This window comes from Neocloeon triangulifer, unplaced genomic scaffold, assembly GCF_031216515.1.
Source record: "Neocloeon triangulifer isolate White Clay Creek 2 clone unplaced genomic scaffold, ASM3121651v1 ptg000015l, whole genome shotgun sequence".
Taxonomy (NCBI): domain Eukaryota; kingdom Metazoa; phylum Arthropoda; class Insecta; order Ephemeroptera; family Baetidae; genus Neocloeon; species Neocloeon triangulifer.
The window spans coordinates 18,926-41,754 of NW_026775557.1; the positions used below are offsets into that span (position 1 = coordinate 18,926).

The 22,829-nt window shown below is 38.8% G+C and overlaps 1 protein-coding gene across 1 annotated transcript in view; it reads right to left on the minus strand.

Annotated features, from left to right (window-relative positions):
* Positions 1-4,638: 4,638 nt before the first annotated feature.
* Positions 4,639-22,829, minus strand: part of LOC132202204 (leucine-rich repeat transmembrane neuronal protein 1-like) — a 99,999-nt gene continuing 81,808 nt past the window's right edge. Inside the window, exon 5 of the mRNA XM_059628972.1 lies at positions 4,639-8,234. Within this exon, the coding sequence (XP_059484955.1) occupies positions 5,571-7,985 (2,415 nt within the window). The 5' untranslated portion in view covers positions 7,986-8,234 and the 3' untranslated portion in view covers positions 4,639-5,570. The remainder of the gene's footprint in view (positions 8,235-22,829) is intronic.

A 22,829-nucleotide genomic window follows, 5' to 3' on the forward strand; every position in this document is an offset into this window, starting at 1 on the left:
AATCGATCTTCAAAGATTTTTTTAAACTCAGCCTCTCTAAACTTTGCCACTCACATTATTAAGAACAGAAGAGTTTAGCTCAGAAAGGGTAGCTTTGAAGAAGTGATTGGTATGTAAATCTTTTTCTTTCTTAGCCACCAGTGATTTGATGTTAACGAGATTACGGCAGCGCTCCCCTTTTCGTCACACCATCAGCGGCAGATGGTAAAAGTGCGCCAACGGCGAATTACTCAGTCGCGCTATTAGAATATTAAACGAGGCTGCGCGGAATCGAAGAGTGGGTGCGGATGAGAATAATTAGATGGAAATTGGAGCAGACAAGTTGATCGTTGATCCAATTTCTTCGCGGCGAGCAAACGAGTTCGTTTTCTCCATGAAACAGAATAAAAAGGCAAAAGCTAGCAATGAAAATTTTGGCTGCACGCAAAGCCCCTCGTTTTAATTCAATTTACACCTCTTGCGAGGGTAGAAAAATATTTAACCAGAGAGAATATCTGCAGCGCCCATGTCTGTTTTCTTTTGAAAAAAAAAAATTGTTGTTGTTTTATTAGCAAACAGAATGCACAAGGGGATGCTCTGGGCAGCAAGCTAATTTATCCGCGCTCCAAAAACTTGGGGAGCGCTCTGGAATAAATTCCAATTCTTTGGCCTTTGAAACTTTGCACTTCATATTCAGGCGCTGAGGAAGGAAGTGAAACTTTGCATTTGAAGAAAGAGCGGCAGGCACTTTGTTTTTATTTTTATTGGCGAATTCATTATTCCCTCAAACACTTTGTACTACGGTTCACTTAAAATTCAAGCCAGCTCAAAGCCGACCACGAACTTCTTCTGTCAAATACATATGAAACGGGCCGACGCCACTGTGGCCATCTCTAGAAACTTTCCCGAGACAGTTTGTTGTCAAGCGGGCTGCATTGTACAGAGTAAAATCGAAGCACTGTTTTATTTTTACAAAGCATAGAGTTGAGACGTTTGTCGATTATTTGCTACCAAGTTAACTATTTATAAAAAAAAAACAATATTAAAAGAAAATAAACAACAATTTAAAATGTATTATAAATTGAATAATTTGGAAGAAAATTGTTTAGAAAAATAAATTTTTTGATATTATTACCGCTTCTGGGTATTAATTAAATTAAGCCTCCAGCATATCTTTGATGGCGCTTGAATTATAAATAAAATATTATGATTTTCCTTTTTTTTTTACATTTGGTAAAAACCAAAAAAATCATCATGAATATTTAATAGAAACGTTCAACGTTTATTTTTACCATTTGCCTTTGTACTAAATAAACACGTACTTTGCTCGTGCCAACAACGCAGTAAACTTGGCGCTGAGGATCCATTTATTGTTAGATTAAGCACACCTTTGTGGAAGTTTTCCCTCATCCACCCTAGAACAACAGAGTCAACAAAAGTTGCGAAATCTTGAGTTGTGCGGGGTCGTCGGAGAGAAAGACAGTTTTTTGCAGTGGCGAGAAAAAATAAGCCGGCCACAAGAGGGCCGAGTACAGTTGAAAGGCCCTTGCAAGAACTTGTCTACATCTGCTTTATTTACAACTTGGTTACGGCGGTGAGAAGAAGAGAGGCTGCAGGGTGGATGCACGGCTGAGGGTGGGTGATGACGTTCTCAGCTCTTTCATACCTCGGGCAGGCATTTTGCTTTTACGAGAGGCCTCAGCTGAATCGGTGAGCGTGCGACCATTACAGGGACGCTATTTCTCTGTATTAGGAGCTGATTAGGGTGCAGCTGCTTTCGAGGGCCAATAATTATCATTACCCGGCGCAGGGAGGTCGCTTTTTGGCTCAATACACAGGCTCTCATTAAAACGAGAGGAAAATAAACACAAAATAAACCAGCAGCAAAATATAATTGGATGTGACCTTGTTAAAAGAAAATGAGTTGCCAATTTGTACCATGCAGATTTAAAAAGTATACATATAAAATATACTTATTTTTTATGTTATTTTACTCAAAGGAGAAACACATTTTTTTTTTTTTTTAAATTCAATAATATATTTCATGGAGAAATGAAACCGGGCAATGAAAAAATAAAGGACAATAAAGGACTCCAAAGAGCGTCCTGCGGTCTGCTAGTACTTTAAAAAAAACCCTGAGGTTTATTATCTCTGAGCTAAAACTAATTGTAAGTGGGTAGAATTCATAAGAAAAAAATGGGGAGGATTTAATTTTAATAATAAACAAAAATTGCAGAAAATTAATTAGGTAAAGGAGTTAGTCAACAGCCCAGGAAGTTTCAAAGTCACAGTATGAAGCTATTGACTGTCTCCTTTGCTTTTAATTAATTTTCTGCAATTTTTGTTTACTAAAATTAAATTCTTAATTTTTTATTATTCCTCTCACTTAGTTTAAGTTTGGACACGACAAAACCCTAGGTTTTTAAAGTACCAGCAAGTTGCCATTTGAGGTCAGTTATCCTTTATTTTTTCATCTTTTCTTTGCAACGAGGTTCAACCGGTTTCAATTTTTCATAAATAAATGTAATTTTTATACAAGATTTATTAGAAAATTTATTCCAAGAAGCAATTTAATCAAATTTCAGATTTTTGTATGACCTTTTGATATAAAATTTTTTATTTGTCATATTATTAAAAGTTCAAATAATATTAACAGTAAATTGACCAAAGCAAATCAAAAGAATGTACCTTTTAGTACATAGGGATTTTATTTTCATTTTAATATAGTTATTCAGCATTAATCAGCAGTATTGCTTTTAAAGAAAGTAATATTGTATTTATTTATGAGGATAGTATGTATTTTAGCCATATTTTTATGATAACACGTAAACATGGGCGTTCAATGCCTTTATAAAATACTTCATACGTTAATTTCAAAGCAAATATATTTTAATGGAAATGAAATGAAACATATAATATATTGTATGGAAATATCAATTCAATCTCACCAAATGAAATAGCGAAAACAAATAACTCCACAATCAAGATTCGTTACAAATGCTGTACCATTCCACAAAGATATATTCAATCAGCGCTGCTAAAACAAACGAGTCGGGACGGCCGGACGGCTGGTGGCCTCAATTTGCGTCAAGAGCAGCACAAAAGCAATCAGAGTCGTGACAAACACAGCTGAATATAATCAAGTAAAGTGCACGTACGATTCCCGAGTATGATCTTTTCGAATATGCGAGAGCAGAAAATAATTTCTGGCTGGCTTCATTTCCATCCGCCAAATCCATGCAGTGCGGTGGCGGTCTTTTAAAACCGCACTGGCAAACAGAAATTATTTCAATCAACTGCAAATGTGGCAATCTGCCATTTCTGCTTCACATACTTTTCACCCTAGCAAAAGAGCGAGCGTTGACGGAGTTCGCCCTCCTCGGAGCCATCAAATTTAATATCCAGCTCGGCAGCTCGCGCGCGCAGCAACTTTTCGGTGGTGAAATGATACCCTTCTCGCAGCATATGCAGAGTTGTAGAATTTAATGCGGCAAAGGGGTCGTCTGGTGTGACATTTAGTGCCTGGTTAAATCAAGTTTTATGCTAGCGACGCTGTCAAACAAGGGCAGAGTCGAAAGAAATTGGTGCTCTGCTCACGCAAATAAATCAATTAACGTGCCAATAAGGAGAATGGCACAAAACGTGGCACGTTGCTCTGACGACGAGCTCAGCATTGTGTGCCTCCAGCACGCGTTAAACAAAGCGGAGCGACGAATTGGATTAGTGACGCGAGGCGTTGATCCGAAGAGAACAAGTCAACCTAAAGCACCCAATCCTTTCTCATAATGGCAGCCAGCGACCTTATGCCGAGCAGGCAAATGCAGAAAGTGAATCGTTCCGAATTTATCTAGATGCAAAAAATTTGAAATTAAAATATAATTCATTCTTAGGAGCAAAATATTCTAACTAATAATAAAATTTACCATCGGAAAAATAATTATTACAAAAAAAAATTGCAAGATATAGGAATTTAAAATATAATTTTTTTAAGGAATATAATTTTCTAATTAATAACATAATTAAGCGGAAATAATTATTGAAACAAAAATTGCAAAAAAATTCAAATTTAAATATAATTCTTTCTTAGGAATATATTCATGAAGTAATAATAAAATTTATTAGAAAAAAATTACAAAAAAAATTCAATTTAATATACAATTTTTTTTTTAGGAATATAATTTTCTAATTTATAATAAAATTTATTGGAAAATTGTAGTTTTTTGAAAAAAAAAAGATTATTTAAAATATAAGTTATGAATGATATTATAAATAGAAGGTTCTGTTTGTGATTTAAATGAATAGGCTTGATTTTATTGAACTTGCGTTTGATTATGATGTTGTCCCGAGTACTAGCCATTGATGTGGAACAGTGAATTTGGTCGTGCATTTGAAACATTTTGGACGCGCAGTAATTGAGTGATTTGGTTTTATTTGAGCGAGCTCTGGTAATGCTAATACCTCTCATTCGGAATTGTTGACATTATGCAACCATGAACATGCGTAAATACAAATCCAAACAAAGAACGCTTTAGGCTTTACTGCATCACAAATTCCAATCAAAAACGCAAACAGCGACCAACAAAATATTTTTCCTGAAAAATGATCAGATTATTTATGCGAGATGGGATGCTGAATAATTGTCAACGAAAATAAGTGGGAATTCCATTTTTATTAATCTTTTTTTACCAAATATACCAACACTATTTTGAAATTTCAATGTTGCTTACAGTCAAATGCTTTCAAATGATCTTTTCGCGCAATGGTGAATTATTAACTTCCGCCAGGAAATACCTAAACCGATTCAAGTTTTTTGCTTTTCGCGTTCCGAAAAGTGTACAAGTAAACACAGCAAATGAGAATGGAATCTCTCCTTCTTTTTATCCGTAAAGGACAGGGCTACAAAGTCATAAATGTATTCAGGTATATTTTACATTGTTGCAACTATACAGCAGGAGACTCCGGCAATTGAAGTTTGACATCTCAGTGATAATAAACACCATCCTTGAATATTATGTTTATTATGATCAATTTTTTTTAATGCTTTAGTTATACATTTGGGGGTTGACAATCAGTATCTTTGCTTTTTTTACACCAGGGAAAGGAATTATTTGATTTTACTTTTATTTAGATTGATTTATTTAAAGTAGCATTTTAACCATTTGTAACACGTCATTAAATTCATTCTCAGCCTCTTTTGAAATAACGCTTTACACATTTCTCTGATATTCAAAAATATCTGCCCCCGTGCAAGTCGACCCATCACTTCGTTAAAAATAGAGATATGCTGTACAGTAAAAATAACCACCAAGAATCACGTCTCATTCACTCTCGTCACACTGGTAACTGGTTTGCCATAAATATAAAACGTCAAGTTGTATGAATGTACAAATTGTTCGCATAATTTCGCACACTTTAAAAGGGCCATTCTATATTTACATAAATGTCGCACTAAAGACGAGAACAGTTCTCAAGGAGCCGAATTTATCGTGAGCATCGCAATTCATTTTCATTCACTAATTGAAAATAGGCAGTCCATTTTTTTTTTTAATTTACTTCTTGGAGGCTTCCACAGGCGCCCCCGCTTTTTTATGTCATATTTCGGTTCCGTCCTCGCCGAAGCCTTCGTCGGGGCTCTCATGTTGCGTGTTGGGCTGCCCGGTCACCATCGCGTTTATCGCGCTTTCAATTAAATTCTGCTGACTCTCGGAAGTCTTCGCCGAGCTCGATTGCGAATAGCCCGTCCAGGCTTTGTTCGGGCTAATTGGGGCGGCCGGCGATTCAGCTTTGATGCCGTCGGCGCTGCTTTCGGTGGTGTCGGATTTGTACGCGGCAGGTGGGGAGGGAATGAAATTGTTGATGGGATCGGGGAAAGTTTCGTTCGGAGCGAAAACGGGCGGAGCGGAGGTCGGATAGCCTTCGACCGAGTATCGCACGTCCGTGGGGGTGTCCGCGTACGCCTCGTACACCGGCGCCGGCAAATACTCGGCTTCTCGGGGGTAGCTTTTTTTGTGGCCGCGTTTGTACGGAAGGGTTCGATAATAGGCAGCGGGGGGCGGAGGAGGAACTATGGACAGCGCGATGGGCGGCTGCGAGGACATTTTCGGCAGGCCGTAGTCCGCAGGGTATCCGTCCTGGTCGAGGAACCTTCCCGGGGAAAGGTGCACGTCGGCCGACAACTGATAGGCCTGCTCCGGTTTGGCGATCATCCTGCGAGGAAGGGTGGAAAAAGTGCTGGGCGGCGCGTGCTCGCGCATCGGCGTCAGCACTTTGAGAGGAAAACCAGCTTCGTCTCGCCACGTGACTCCGGGTTTGCCCATTTTCTTAGGCTCGGCCGCCTCCAGAAATTCTTCTATCATGTTGTCCATCGCCTCTTGATAACTGTTGCCGCAGTTGTCTCGGTCCACCTCCTCGCCGTCGCCCTCCTCCCTCCGCCTGCCGCCCGCGGTCACCCTTTTGTCCTTGCCCACACTTTCAGTGTCGTTGATCAGGTCTGGATTTTGCTCTTGGTAGGCTCGATTGGGGCTGAGCTGGTAAGGGTCGAGGCGCCCAGGAACCTCGGCCGCGCCGCTCCGGATCAGCACTTCGTGGTGCCTCATCTGCACGTGCCGCTCCGTAATGATGGCGCCGTTCGATTTCGCTGGAACGGCCCCCGTGCTGATGAGCTTGTGCATTCGGGTAATCGCAATGTTCGCCTCAATTTCGTTGGATTTGTCCGCACCTTGCTCGGGCGACTGAAGCGCGACGGCCTTGCTGCGCTCTCTCTTGCGTTTGCGGCTTCGCTGGCGGCGACACCGAACCACGATCAAAACGAAAATAATGATCACCAGTATACCGAGAACTGCGATGGCAGACACAACGGCGACCATATACTCATAAGGGAGAACGACAGGAACGGCCACGTCTTCTCGCACGATAATCCGAATTGTAAAATTTGATTGCGATTTTCCGGCTGGATTTTCCGCCACGCAGATGAACGTGCCGTTGTCGTCGGTGTTAGTATTAAAAATAAATAATTCGCTTTTCTTGTCAACTGCTCCTTCCTCTATGTAATAATATAGGTGAACTCCGGGCGCGACCATGGTATCATTTTGTAAAACCCTTCCCTGAAACCACCAGGAAACTCGAGCCTCGGGAATGGCGGAAACTTGGCAGAGAAGGGAAACATTTTTGCCCTCTCCGATTTCGAGATACATGGTTGTCGGTGACACATCTGGTAAGCACGCGAAATCTTCCACATCCAGAGATTTAATTACCGCGTCCTGCAGCCTCTGCGGCGAGTTGCACTTTGGTTCGATAGACTGCGGAATGTTTTTGTAATTCAATAGCCACGCGTGCAGCTCTGTCAACTTGCAGTCGCAATGCCACGGATTATTATCAAGAGCGACGCCGCGTAATGAGGCTGGTAACAGATACGATCCGCGAATGGTTGACAACTTATTATTATCAAGTTTCAGCCACTCTAACCGTTCCAGGCCGTAAAACGCGTCATTCTCGATTGCCTCTATCTCGCATTTGCTCAGTTCCAGCGTTGTTAAAAAAGAGAGCGGCTGAAAGGATCGCGTGCGCAGCGTTTTAATTGGGTTTTCATTCACGGTCAGCCTCATTAAAAGCCGAAAGTCGCTGAAGGTCTCGGTCGGGATGCGAGTGAGCAGATTTTCGCTCAGATCAAGTTCCACCAAATTGGTCAACCCTTTAAACGACGTGTCGTCGATTTGAAACAGTTTGCATCTGGACAGGTAAATGCGCTGCAGGTTGACAAGATTGAGGCGCTCGAACCGTTCGCGTGGCAAAATCTGCAAATTGTTTCCGGCGAAATCGAGCACCTGCGTGCCCGCGTCCATGCCCTCGGGAATTGCGATCAGTCCTTTGTTGACGCACTCGACAGTTTGTTTGCCCCCCTTCCATTTGCACACGCACGCGGACGGACAGGCGACGCTGATGTGAAAACACCATTGCATGAGCAGGAAGGTGAGCCAGTGATGATGCAGCAGCATTTTGCTTTTCATGCCACTCTTTTGAAATACATTTTTCCAGAACCTCACAATGATTTCACTTTTAAATTAGATCTGACGAAAACAGAAGGGCGCTTTCATTGTTCTCCACTCGCTGGGCGCAGCGATCCAATTTTTGGTTCGGCGCTGATGTCTACTGCATAAATTGCTCCTTCGATGGGGTGGCAGGAACAGCAGCGGCGACGGACAATCGTGCAGTCATGCGTGCGCCCCGGCCGAAAAGGTCAAACGGCGTGCGGTGTTCTGGAACAAAAAAGAATTGGTCACACAAAATATATAAAATAAAAAGTATTTTATTTTCAAGCATTCAAATTATCTTAAGTTACAATCATTCACATTCATAAATTTATTTCATAAGCATAATTATCACCTCTTTTTGATAAACTCTAATTATCATTTAATGTTTCTCCGTTTGGGAAAATGATCAATCTGGTCTTTTATAAATTTTATAGTTTTAAAAACTGATTATCTGCTCAAATTATCTTGCTTCAGATTATTGTAAATAATTCAGCATGTTGTTGAGGATAATTTGTTATAATTGTTGTTTATTTAAATATTGATTGTTGTCAAAAAACTAAAAAGAAAGAATTGCACATGAAAATAGTAAAATATATAATGCAATTATAAATATTGCATATTATATTTTTATATATTATTAAATTCAAGTGATTATTTATGCTTTTCTAATTTCAATTTATGTTCATAATATTTTAAATAATTATTTTTTAAATAAAATTATTCTATTATTTATGAATTTTCAAATATCATGTAATGTAAAAAATTATTAAAAAAAATATATTTAAAGAAAGTTTCAAGTTTGTCATTTTAACCACTTTTTTCCGCAATACCTAGCGTAACTGAAACTAATAAACTTCTGAAAACTTTTGCTGGTGTTGACTGTAAACAGCAATGATTATTAATATGAAAGTTAACTCATATGTAAAATAATTCTTCTTTCTACACTGAACATATTGGTTAAAAAATATAAATTTATCCAGAATTACCAGATTGGCCATTTGTCCACGGACGCGACAAATTAATAAACTAGTGTCTTTAAGCCCAGTTTGCTTGTTTGAGGAAAACACCAAAATTATATCTATTGATGCTTCCAGCAGAAATCAATTATAAACTTCATCGGCACTCGACACCCAATCTAGGTTCTCATTAAAACTTTACGTTTCGAGACCACGTAGCAATTATTGCTCTTCCGCAACCCCAAATTTCGAGAGGTCACACTAGAGGCTGTGGGCATTAGTAAGCGTCGTTATGGAAATTCAGACTTTTATTTTAACCAATATTGATCGCTTTCAAATCAATCTGAAATATGGACACAAAATCCAAGCGTCACTAAATTTTATTTAGAGATGACGTACAGCATCTTTATAAAGTTGCTTCTTTTTTCGTAATGCGCGGCCGAAACTTTTTAGCATACTGCGTTCCAGAGATGTCTCGAAATTCACTAAGCCACGGGAGGAGAGCGAGATGTAACAAAGAGAGTTTTATATTCGCTGCTATGATGAAGTTCTTTGAATGGAACATTTTTAACATTATGTGCAGCACCGCCATCGTCGTAACAAAAGTATTTAACTAAAAGCAAGATTACCATCTCTTTGGAGAGGCGGCTTTGTGAAAGGGAATGCGGCTTCTCTCTCTCTCATTCTCTCTCTCTCGCGCGCTCATAAAAGTGGTTGAGAGGTGTGCACTGAATTTTGCAGATCACATCTCTCGATAACTTGTTAGCAAGCTCCAGTGATCAAACGCATTGCTCGAGTTATTTCTTATTCAGTTCATGTATCAAATGGCTTTGTACATTGATAAATGCAATCAAATACAAGCTCGGCGAGTAATTTTTAGTGCCGCAGCTGCCAGTCGTGGGGCGTCAGTGCCTTCGATAAACAAAAAGTGCCTGCTGGCGCGCACCGGGAGGAAAAGGGAGCACGACTGCATGTTTGCCCGCTTTTTATTGTCAGCACTAAATCAAGCGGCAATGTCAGTTGGCTGTATTTTACCTTTTTATTGAGACGGCGACGAATTGTAAAAATTACAGGGCATTATGCGCACTGGAGCGTGCTAGGAACACCATCAGCGCCGCTTCTAAGGGATTGACCCTGCCCCCCGCTTGAGTGCGAGCGATAAAACATACAATACGACTGCTTTGGTCGCTAAAAGCATTCCAGCATTATGTTTACAGCACGCATCAATTGTTCAAGGAGAACAAATAATCAGACCAATAATAATAATGCCTAAAGGCTAATTTAAGTTCAGGTGCCACCTTTATTTTTATTTTTATAATTTTTAGATATTTGGAGAACTTAGTAATGAATCGTCAAAAATTAAATAAATTCACCCATATTAGATGCGTACATTCTCAAAATAAATTTTTTGATCATGGAGTAAATGTGAAATATTCACGCTTTTCTTATAAAAAATCGAAAAAATCTAAATCCTGAAATTTTAATATTTTGATCCTACATGCTAGGATAATAGAAAAATGTTCCAGCCTAATCGAAGCCTAAATTAAATGATATGATAAATTTTATAAAGTTACATTTTTTCGCAAAACAAATTTTTCCACAAAATTTGACATGAAATTCAACATTAAGAAAAAATATGATTTCTTTAATAATTGTGGTCAGAAATTGATATGTTTGTTTTGAGCGTACCTTTTTCTCGTCGATGGCAATTTTTTTTTTAAATATTCAATGTCAAATTTTTGTGTGATAAAATTTGTTTTGTGAAAAAATACAATATAAAAATTTTAAACATAAATATATTTTTATTAAATTTATTCAAGAATTAAAATTTTGTGTATCAAATTTGGAATTAGTGCAGACCTGGTTCAAAAATCGTACGGAACTGGTGCAGAAGCGGGTCTCGCTGTCCTGCATCAGTTCTACACCAGTTCTGCACCAGATCTGAACCAGGGGTCTAATTCTGTCAGATAGAATGGTTCAATTACCATAAATATATCATTTTCATGGATATATATTAATATATAAAATTTCATTAGTTTTTCACAGAACATTTTTACTTTGAAAGAAAAATAAATTATAAAAAGATTTTTTTTGTACTACATAATTCTTGTCAAAATGATTCCACAGCTCATGAATTATGGGTGCAGCCAAAGCATGTAGAGCGATATATTTTTTTCTTAACAACTCACAAAAACTCATCGAGGAGAAGAAGTCTACTCTAAAATCAAATTACCACGAAGCAACCCTCAATCGTGAATTTATGCTACAAAAACTCTAATATTAAGTTTATAAGTTGAAACTATATTAACGGTTCTCTGGGAACGTTTTTGAATTTTCCAAGTTTTTTCACGCAAAATCCGGCAAATAATGTGTAATTTTTACATTATTTTTCTTAAATAAATCCACGACTAATTAAAATTCAGGATTTTTTTAATACAATTAAAAAAAAAAACTAATAATATATTTTTATTTCTATATATAAAAATGATAAATCAGTTCCACGCTTTAATAAGCATGAACTGTCTGCGAAATACATGACTGGCGGCAGGTGCATTTTAAAAGTTATTCTTCTTATGAGAAAAGTTGTGCTTAACTTTCTTTATACATTTCATGAAAATCATCAGCATACGCGAGAGGAGTGGCAAATGGAGTGTGAACGCGGCGGCTGCTCTCAAAGTATTTCAATTACTGTCACCACTCGGCTGAGTAGCCAAATAAAAATAATATTCATTTGAATTTATGGCTCGTTGCAGCAGCCGAGAGTTTGGTACGCGAGCCGAGAAAGTGGCCGAGAGCCCGGCCGGCGCCGCCTTTGCTGCCGCTTTTTCTCCAGGCAGTGTCGGCTGTCAGGGGATTGAAATGAACAATAGCTGGATGTGTCATTCGCACACACTGCAGCCCAGGCGTTATTATTTCTCCGAGTCTATGACAGCTCAAAGGCTTATTGCGGCTGAATTGATGATGCCTCCAGGTCTGCCTTTCTGCAAAGCCGCCAGACACGCCAAACCGCATCTGTCAAACTTCAATTTTTCTCCCGAAAAAAAAACTGCCACTTTGGCTTTTACGACGATTCAAACGGCAAAAAAATTAACTCCGAGTTTAAAACATTGGGCGAATTTCTGCACCGCACCAATATAACGACCGAACCACTCCAGTGGTTTTGGCCCCTCCGCACATAGGAAGTGCTTACGAAGCACAATAACTTCTCTGGTGCCAGGAAAACAAGGAAGCAAAAGAAAAAGACTTCTTTTTATTGTCTTCATTCCAAAATATAATGGCCATAAAGACATTATGGTGGTGGTCCAATTCAAAATAATGCGACCGCCTAGATGAATATCTCTCGCAGTCCGTTCCTAGTTCTGCTTTTTTCTTGTAACTGATTTGTAATGGGGGACTAAATGACGCTGGACGCCCCTTATAATGCTATTCGGCGGTTTTAATTTTGCATTTGTGTCATAAAAATTTGATTCAGTTAGTTTGGTGCATTATCTAAGCGTTTCAAAGGGCAAGGAAACTGAAAAGAAAGTGGCAAAAGGGGCCATCATATTGATTGCAGCTAAAATTTTATTGCGCGTCGTCGTTCTTTTTTTCTCTCTCCCCCGCATTTAGTTTCTTTTCACCCCAGTGGCTCCACGGGAGCGGAGTAACCGGAGAAGGAAAGTCGGCTGTGAAAAGATGTGAGCTGCTGGGGCTGCTGCCATTCTCGCATATAAAATGCAAAGTCAACTGTGAATGGTAGTGTTTGTTTTCCAGGCACTGCATTAGCAAGCAAAGCTCCTAGAAATTCCCTCTGACTTTTCTCCCTCAGATTTTCTTAACGTGACAAAAAAATGTTCTGCTCTCTTTTAGCCTGACTTTGCATTTTAATTTACCAATTTTTAAAGGTCTCCGTGGAATAACTATTTAATCAGCTAGACGAGGGGACTGGAATTATATCAATTTCCAAGCGCACCGCATCGTTGCTATCATCATCAACGTAGATACTCAAGCGGCCGTAACCGTTTAATTTTATGCAAACAGCAGAATCATATTTGGCGAGAGGGCCCGCGGGCTGAGCGTGCAATATTGGCTGCGCAGGCAACCCTCATCGCATCGCCGAAGGAGCGTGTTTGCAGCCAGCATTCCATCTTTTCATTATTTCGCGCCATCGACTCGCATTTTTATGAATGCGATTTGTGCTGATCGGTGCTGATTTTCGCACCTCATCACCGCCACAAGCGGCAAAATCAAACGCCCTCGCGTTGATTGGCTCGATCGCAGGGGCTCAAGCACAACCCTTTAAAATGGATCACCAGCAACCATGTGGGCGGGAATGGAACCGAGTTTCTCATCTCTGGCCCGACGACTACCACCGCTCCTTGTCGCAGTTTCTATCCTGCGACGAGCGTGTTTTTTCCAACGCTTATCTTTCCTTCCTGCAAACTCTCTTTATAATTTAATGTATCAAACGTGTGTTTTTGCTCCGTAGACTCCTCATTATTAAAAGGCAAAATACAAAGAAAAATGTTGAAAATGGTCAGATTTCGACGTTTTTTTCTTGGTATTTAACTTTTTTGTCGATTATATAGTCTTGTATAACAAGCAATATCTATTTTTAATAAACAACAAACGATTAAAAATTCACATCCAGGAATAGCTGTTTAGCAAAATCCACAATGAACTCCTGTTTATCAATATTTTAAGAATTATTAGAACAATTAACAAATTAAAGCTCAGCGCTGAATGAAACAATTTCTTCTGCAGAAAATTTGTTGACATATCATCCACCTTTCCTTAAATTTTTCTTGCTGAAGCCACTTCATAAAATTTATTTCATTTTATTAGTATATTATGTTAACCTTTTTTTATTGTAGAAGTCCAGACTTTTTTGTCGTTCAGAAGAAATAATTTTTTTTCTGCTTTGAATCATGGGTTTTGTGAGTTGTTATTTTTCAAAATAAAACAAAATGACCAAAATTAGAGCATAAATTAATTTTATAAAATAATTATCATCAAACCATTATTTTTTTTTCAAAAGATTGTTCAGTTCAAAAAATTTACTGAAAAGAATTTTTCTAATAAATTGCCAAACAATATTAGTTTTTTCAATTATAATAAATAAACAACTTCCAAAACAAATCGTGAACAAGCCATTTTTAAATTCAAATTTCATAATTATTTTTGTTTTGAAAATTTGAAGTATTTATAACAATATACAGTACATAAGTTCACTTCATTTAATTTTATTTTGAAAGTAAAAAAAGTAGCTGCTTTTTTCTGGGTAGTAAAAATTCATTGTTCTTAGCTGGAGAAGTATTGATTTGGCCTTTGGGGTGGGCTAAAGAGCGCAGCAGCAGTGTAAAAATGACCCCTGCCTGGCAACCTCTCTGCGAAACAAGTCAGGGAGTTAAGGTAATGGCTCTATTGAGACCTAGCATTAAAGAATTGAGTCGATGCTGAATAAATGGCGGGGCTGCAATAATGATCACAGAAGGGAAAGGCTGCTGATCCACTTCATTCAATTGTTCACGCTTTGGAATTCAATGGTGGAATTAAGTTCATGCTGCAGTGAAAAGGCAGTACAATGTGCACCATAATAGGACAATTATTCCGGATGGCACTCAATTAATTTATCAACGATGACAAAGCACAATCTTGAATTTGAAATTAATCAACAAATCTAGCAAAGAAAGTTTCAAACATATTTTTATGGATATTTGATGAGATTAATTCTCTGAATTAATATAAAAATTCCACATATTCATAACATATTTTTGTCCAATTTATTAATCGCTGTGTAGGAAAAATTGAAATAAATATTTTCTGAACCACGGAAGCAATCTATTTGCTTGATCAGCCGAAATTAATATTGGCAAACAAGCGAAATGACACGTTGTTTGATTGAAAAATCGTTCGGGCAATATTTGACTAAAAATTTCATCCATAATTAACTCGGGCGCGCACAAAATGATTTCAACCGGCACCGCGTGTCTGCTTTTTTGCAGGGAAACAAAGGCAACGCACAAAACCCCGGTTGATTGGCGTTTTAATGAAAAACAGAACGCGCGCCGTGCCTGGCACAATCAACGTCATTTGTGCGCGGGCAATTTTATTTTTGCAGTCCGAGTGTGCTAAAATTACATTCGGGCCGGCAAGTCTGACCGAAAAAAGCAGCGAGTCCATAATATATCGATAACCATGCAGTTCGTGAGTTCCATAAAACATGGCCCGGGCGCCGGTAATTTATCGCCGTCGGCGCAGCGCTCATTGAAGAGTGTGTTTGGCCTGCTGCGGACAATCATATCACGTAGCTTTATTCGGCTATCGACTTGCATTGTATGTGTTTGGGACGCGCGTGCAAACACAAATCGAGAGAAGAAAAAGCGAGGTTTGATTAGCAGCCCCGCTTTTGCGAAACCTCTGCTGACGAAGCGGCCGCAGATAAAAGTGGAATGAATGAAAAGCGCACAAAAAGCGTCAGCGGTGACATGGAAACTTTGATGGCGGCTCCTTGATAGCTTTTCAATGGGAACCAACCGCGAGCATTTTTCAATAACCGCTCTCGCATTTGCCCTGACAAAGTGACACCAGCGAGCAAAGAAAAGGCTGCCGGCAGGTGGCTGCTGGATTTCCAAGCGATTTCCATGAATGATATATTAAATGAGCCACTTATATTTGATATACCTTAAAAATGGAAGATGTGAATCATTTTAATGGGATATTTATAACAAAAAAATAGTTTTTTTTTTAACAAAACTTTTTAATGAAAAATAAGCATTTTTAATATTTAAATACCACCAACGCGACAAAACTTTTACTCGGATTTAGCAAAGTTAACTAATTGAAATTAATAATTTTTACTTATTTGATAAAAATAGTTTTAAGTTTTCTTAAGAAAAAATCTTAATATTTAAAAAAAATTTAATCCAAATAAATTAATGTAATCTTATAGTTTAATAATAATATAAATAGAATTATTTTAATTATAATAATTTAAAAACATATTTCTCATTTAAGTAAATTGTGAAAAATTATCTATTTTTTTTAAACCAAAATTTTTTTTATACAATTAAATTATATATTACGCAGCTTCAGCATCAATCATCAAAGAAATTCAAGCCATATGTTATTTCAATGTTCTTGACGTTGTTTAAAATTGACATAATATTTCCAGGCACGTCAGTTCACGTGTATCTCAGATAATCAGAATGAAAGACCAATCTTGAATTGCGAGAGTGGCAAAGGCCAAGGGGCGAGCCCGGAGGTGTGATCAAATTTCCATTTGCACTTGATTTATGCCGATCGAGATCGGTGTCAAACTAATTCCGTGAACGCAATGAGGGATGAGATTAAAAGTCGGCGGTGGCGGGCGGCGTTCCTGGAGCGATAAGACGTTCGTTCGTTCGTTCGCCAGCCTGGGCGACGCAATGGAGTAACAGAAAAAGGAGCCAATTCAAATTGGGATGGCAGTGGGGCCGAGATTAAAACGAATGCTGCGGGCGGCGAGACTCACTAACTGGCTGCCTCCTTTCTCTCCCTAGTTGTAAAACAATCGCAAGTCATAATGTAGAAGTTGGTTGTAAGGCAAAACTTTTTGACATGACTTCCAATTAGCGATAAAGCCAGCTTCGTCTAATTGCATCGGCAGGCGTAATAAAATTAAAGGCAATGATGCCGATGTGGGGAGAAATTTGGCCAAAGGATTAAAGGTTCGTCGATCATTTGATCAATAAATTTAAGAATAAGAAGAGTTTTCAAGTTTTTAAAGTTTAGTTCAAATTCTGGAATCTTTTAGAGGATATTTTTTATTTATTTATTTTTAAATTGCATTTATTTACAAATTCTCAAAGGATGAAAACCGCCCCCCAGGACCGAGGGGACTTGTTTTGGTAAAATGCTGTCTAAACAAACGGTCGTCCCTGTGCCACGAAGCAGATAAATCTTTGCCAGGAAATAAACAGCCAAATTAGACGAAGTCACCGAGGTGCTATTTATAACGGGGCCGCGAATCACACAGTAAGTATGGGAGTAATAATAATCTGCAGCTTCGGAACGGTGACAATGATAGATGAAATTAATTTATATTAAAAGTGTCGCGCGCTACAGGGGCAATTTATTTCCTCGCAGCGAAAGAGGGCGGACGGCCGAGCGCGCTGCAGATCTGTTGGCTGCTAAACGTTTTTGCGGCGCTGGTTAAACATGTAAAGCGACGGCTGCACGCCCCATGAATAAAAAGTATTGTGCGATTCCTTATCACTCTCCACAGAGTGCAGCATCTGCTCGGCGAAACTTATTAAAAGCAGGGCCTTGGTCGTGTTTAAATTTAATATTCGCCACAATTTTCATCAGTCTGATAAACATCAGGTGTCATTGCTCATTTTTTATGGTTCATTTTAGCGTAGCTGCTGCCCTTTTCAAATTTATTACAAGCCCATTGATGAGAATAAACAAAAGGTTATCTTGTTTTTTACTGTAAAAATTGTACGGAAATTGAGATTGGGTTATGAATATTTACTTTAAAATTAATTTTTTTTCCAAATTACTATTGTTGTTTAATCATCCTCATTGTTATGAATAAATTGGTTAAATGCAAACGATTTAATTAAAAAAAGGAATTGTTAGACAAAATGGCACCAACACTAGCAAAAATTTTGCCAAAACTTCCAAGATCAAAACGACTCCATCGGTTGACATGTTGATCCCAAAGATTTTTGTTTAGTAAAAATTATTTTCACAAAATTTATAGATTATTAATTTCTAAGTTTTCTGATACACTAAATAAATGCGAAAACCTTTTGAGTCATGGGCATGGAACTTTATTTCAGTGAATTATCCAGTAAGAAAAATTTTGCTTTTTAGCAGAAAAGAAACATTTTTTGTGGGATATTGAGCAAGAGGATGTGATGTTGAATGAATAAAACTTTTTCTCCTTTCTGAAAATTAAACATAAATAATAATTATCAACAAGTGGTATAAAATAAAAATATCTATCTTCCATTTAATTCATATTAAAGCATGATTTTTAAATTTTCCACTTTTTTACTGTTTTTTACAAGCTTTAATTCTACTTAGTTTACCTGCCGCAGCAAACACTCCCATTCATTCTGCTGGCATTCGTTGAAGCTGGAATTCACAAAGTGACCTTAGCACTCGAGGTTTGTTCCCTCTTCAGCATGGCTTAATAGAGTATTGCATTTCCGTCTCTCTCCATTTCTAGACGACTCATCGTTTCGCTGTTGGCCATGTGCTTATGCATTAGTTTCCATGGAAACCCTTTGGCCTGGCTTAATTACCATATATTGGAGGATAGGTTGCATAAGAGCGAGCGAGGGCGCGAGAGAGAGATCGTGTGTGTTGTGAGCACCTTTACCTACAAAGCCCCATATCGGCATGTACGAACTAAACCTGTTTGCACAGAGAAAAGCTGCTGTCGCTTTCCCTTTAGTGCCGGCGAAACGTGCTGATAAATGCAAATTCACTCCGGCAGTTTTTCACCCACATTAATTGCAAGCGGTGCTGCCAGTTATTTGGAGCGCGCGAGAAACGACGGAAGTGTTTAAATGAGCATAATTGCATGCTTAGCACCCCTGCCTCGTAAAAGCATTTTATTACAAAAGTGACCCCGCATGACCTCGTTGTAATTACTTAACAACTTTGTACACAAAATACTCTAAGCACACTGGACTGGTTGAAAAATTCCTTTATAAAATTGAGTTATGAGACAAAACCACTCAATATTTTAATTTCTAAATTTGGAATTGATGGCGAGCGTGTCTAAATCAAACGCTAAACTGCAGCTGGCCATAAATTATGGATCGTCAATTAGACTGGGCCGGCGGTGGCGACGGTCGCTGCTCTCAGTCAGCTCAGCATTTATAAACGTATTAAAACAAAGCCAAAGGGCGCAGCGGTTCGTGCAAATTGATAGGTTTATCGATGATTAACTTTTGTCAGTGCGCCAGCCCGGCGATCAGACCCCGTCACTGATCCTATTTTTCATCGGCCCGTCCGTTTTAATCAAGCTTATTCGAATGCAAATAATAATAATAGCCGTGGAAAAATGGCGTGTTTTTAAACGTCGGCCTGTGTTTGTCACGAACGAATTAGCAAACGGTGATCAAAATAAAGCGCGGTCACCGAGAGCAGGACTTTTTCCCACAGCCACCGACGCGGGGAAAATCGATAACAGGGCCGTTATCTGCCGCGGCAACATTGCTAGGCAATCCGCTGCACATCGACGTTCACCCAGTTGCATACTTGCATTCGTGCAGGCTGACGTTGTGCATGCATAACTTTGTTGGTGGAAATTAATTCTGAGAATTTATAGTATAGGGGCTGCGTAATAGACTAGAAGGTGTTGAGCTTCCATGATTAAACAGCAAGAAATGCAAAGAAAGTAGAACTCGAGCTTTTAAAACTTTTGCTGTAAGAAAGTGTTGGTGTTAAGTGCTGGATTATGTAAAAATTTATTAAATTTCAAAAAAAAAAAAATATTTAAATATTACTGTATATTTAGAAAATCTGAAGTATCTTGGCCATAGTGCATTTAACTGTTGGAACTGCCTTTAAAAGCCAATTCGTTCTTTTCGTGAAAAATGACAATAAAAATATGAATAAAAAAAAATGTATTAACTTTAATGTTAAATTTTAAGATGATTTGTATTTAAAATTGGCTTATCCTGCATGGATTTTGATGGTTGTTTATATTCTAAGAAAAACCCTCAAATCATGAAATTCTACCACAAAACTTAACTTTTTAAGCTTTGCAAATGCAGGAATGCATCTGCGTGTTGTATATAATTTGCCAAGAAACTTGCTGATTAGCTTGCTTCAACTCAGCTGGCCGTAAAGTGCCTATCTAAGTGTCAGCAGCAGGCGCTTGAATCTAATTACTGGCCCACCTGACCACTGGCCAACTGTCAGTAGCACGAAACCACACAATAAAGCGACTGCCAAACTCATTTTTTGCGTAATAAAATACATCGTGTGGCTGCGGCGTTACCTCCGGGGCCGAAAAATATCCTTTCGCCACAAAGGAAATAATTGAAAATTACGCACACATCCTACTTTTATCTCGCAATAAAAATGATAAAGATTCCGCACACAAAAAGCCGCTTTTTTGGTTTTACTGCAAAAATAATTTCTCGACATCGTGCGGTGGTTCTTCTCTGTGGCAAAGACTTTTGCTTTTTGCTGGGCGCAGCGACTTCCTTTTGCCGAAATCGTGCCAACAATTATCATTAAACTTTTGTGCGGCCCAAGTTAAAAAGTTCTGGCGGTGCCTTTTTTTATACCTCGCACGCAAAAAAAAAAGACAGAAAAAAAGTTTCTCGCACCGCACCGCTTGACAAATTGCACAAAAATAACCGCGTGCGCGACCTTCTTGTTATCCCGACCGAGCAAGGTGAGCGCCGCAAACCCAAGTGCTCGAAAAATTAACGACCTGGCAAATAAAAATAATAGCCGACGCAGCGCCACAAAAATTATTTCTGGTCGATAATCTCCCGCCATTTTCCGGCCAGGCGGCAAAACGGGCGTGTTTCGCAAAATTTTAGGCCGTGAAAAATAAATGACGAGCAACGCGTCAATTAATGGCAAAGTTCTGGTGACTCTGTGGACCGAATAAAAATTCAGCTAATGGCGCCGGCGTAATTATTAGAGTGCTTATTACGCACAACTTTTGCAAAGCATAAATAAATTGACAAAGCATGGACAAACAGTTGAAAATATCAGTAGAGACAGATAAAAAACTATTTAGAATAATATTCATTCATTTCATAATATAAATATAATATCCTTTTTTTTTGGAAAAATTTTGATTAAACAATTAAAATATTCAATTAGAACTCTAAAAAATTTCTGTTATTACAAGATTTCCTATCATATTTTGAAATTATAGTTCATTTTTCATAACGCATTGAAATTATGAAGATTGAAGGTTGGAAATAATTATTTTGTTCCGAGTTATGCAACCTGCTAGACGGGCCTGCCACGCCGGTTGCCCCCGTCTTGATAAAATGCTCACTTGGGTTTTGGGCCGAAACCGAAATCTCGTCGGCCGCGGTCGTTTACTTGTGTGCATGGTCACTGAGCTTTTTGTCGCCAAAAGAGTTAAAAAAAACTGGTCTTCTTGTTAAATTAAACATTTGACTGGAATTATTCACTATATAAATTTTTTGGTCCTCAAAGTTAAATGCGAAATTTATTTTCAGGAAGGAATTTACAGGATAAAATAAAATATATCAACGTAACAAAAGGGCAAGATTAATAAGGATTAAATTATGATAGATAAAGCTCAAGATATAATAACAAACAAATTAATGAAACTAAGGTATTTTTCTGACTTAGAGCTACAAATATAAATTTAATAAAAAAGGTTAAAAAAAATATGTTTCATAATTAATTTTTGTTTATTATTTCACCCTCCTTGATAATTTAACGTTTATATATTTCTTTATTTTGGAACCATATTATTAAAGAAAATAATTTAAAATTGATAAAATATCTGTAAAAAATATTCAGTATAGTTTAGTTTATTTCAAAAAAGTAAATTATTTGATCTGAAACTTGACAGTAAAAGTGTAAGGAAGAAGACAATCAGGTGTGAGAAAAACGCCCACCAACGTCATAGGTGGCATCATATTGCGTCAGTGTGAGGTTGGCCCTCGTCGTGGCCGGAGGTGTCGGTGTGGTCGTGTGTTAGTGTCCAGAGTCTTCGGATTGGATGCTGTCCAGGGCTTGCCAACATGCAGTGTCCAGGTGAGTGGGTCGCTTCTGGGGGTGGAGGGGGGCATCTGAGGGTCCTGAGGAGGGGTAACCGCTTGCGGATAGTAAATTCCGGTTCCTGAGAAGGACTGAGGGGTGCACCGCAAAGCCCCCTGGCCCGCAATGACCCTGGTCTCCTGCTTCGGCTCGGCGGGTGGTGGATTTTCGGGGGGGTGGAGGGATTGTGGTGGTGGTGGAGGGTATGCATGTGTGTGTGTGTGTGCGAGTGTGGATGTTTGGTGGTGGTGGTTACTAATAATTTTCTTTATGTATATTTTTATGATTTATGCTGTATTATATAATTAATCATGATGTAATTTTGTCAGTGTGCATTTTTAGGATATCATCGTGATTGGGGCCCCAAGAAGAAAGAAGATTGAAGAAAGAAGAGCGAAGAGAGAAGATGGAAGAGATCGCTTATTTATATGTATTTGTAAAAAAATCATCTATGTATATGTATTTTTGGTAATTTGATGACGATGTATTTGTAATCCACGCACTATTTAGGTTTCAAGAGGTAATTGGGTCGCGGCATCGGGGTTGGATGTCTCAAGGGTACCGTACACCCTGTCAGGTTTCCGGAAGTTGGTAGGGACGCGATTTTCCCGGTCTCTCAGAGTCGGATATCGCGGTGGCCCACTGCCCGGGTTCGAGCCCCGCGCCCCAGCAGGTCACGCTCAGGGTTCATCTCTGGGTCATCGTAAGCCCCCCACCGTTCACTGTTCCCCTAAAATCGGTTGTGCCAGTGTTTATTGTGTTTCTTGTTATTTAATGGTGATGTATTTGTAATCGATGCACTAATTAGGTATTTTCGGAATTTGAGGTAATTGGGTCGCGGCATCGGGGTTGGATGTCTCAAGGGTACCGTACGCCCTGAAAGGTCTCCGGAAGTTGGTAGGGACCCGATTTCGGTCTCGCATACAGTAGTAAACACTACTACAGAATTCGGTTATCGTGGTGGCCCACGGCTTGGGTTCGAGCCCCGCGCCCCAGCAGGTGACGCTCAGGGCCTCACCTCTGGGTCATCGTAAACCCCCCCACCGTTCACCGTTCCCCGTTAAATTCGGTTGTGCCAGTGTTAGTGTGTGCGTTATTTTACGTTTTTTTTACGAAGAAAGAA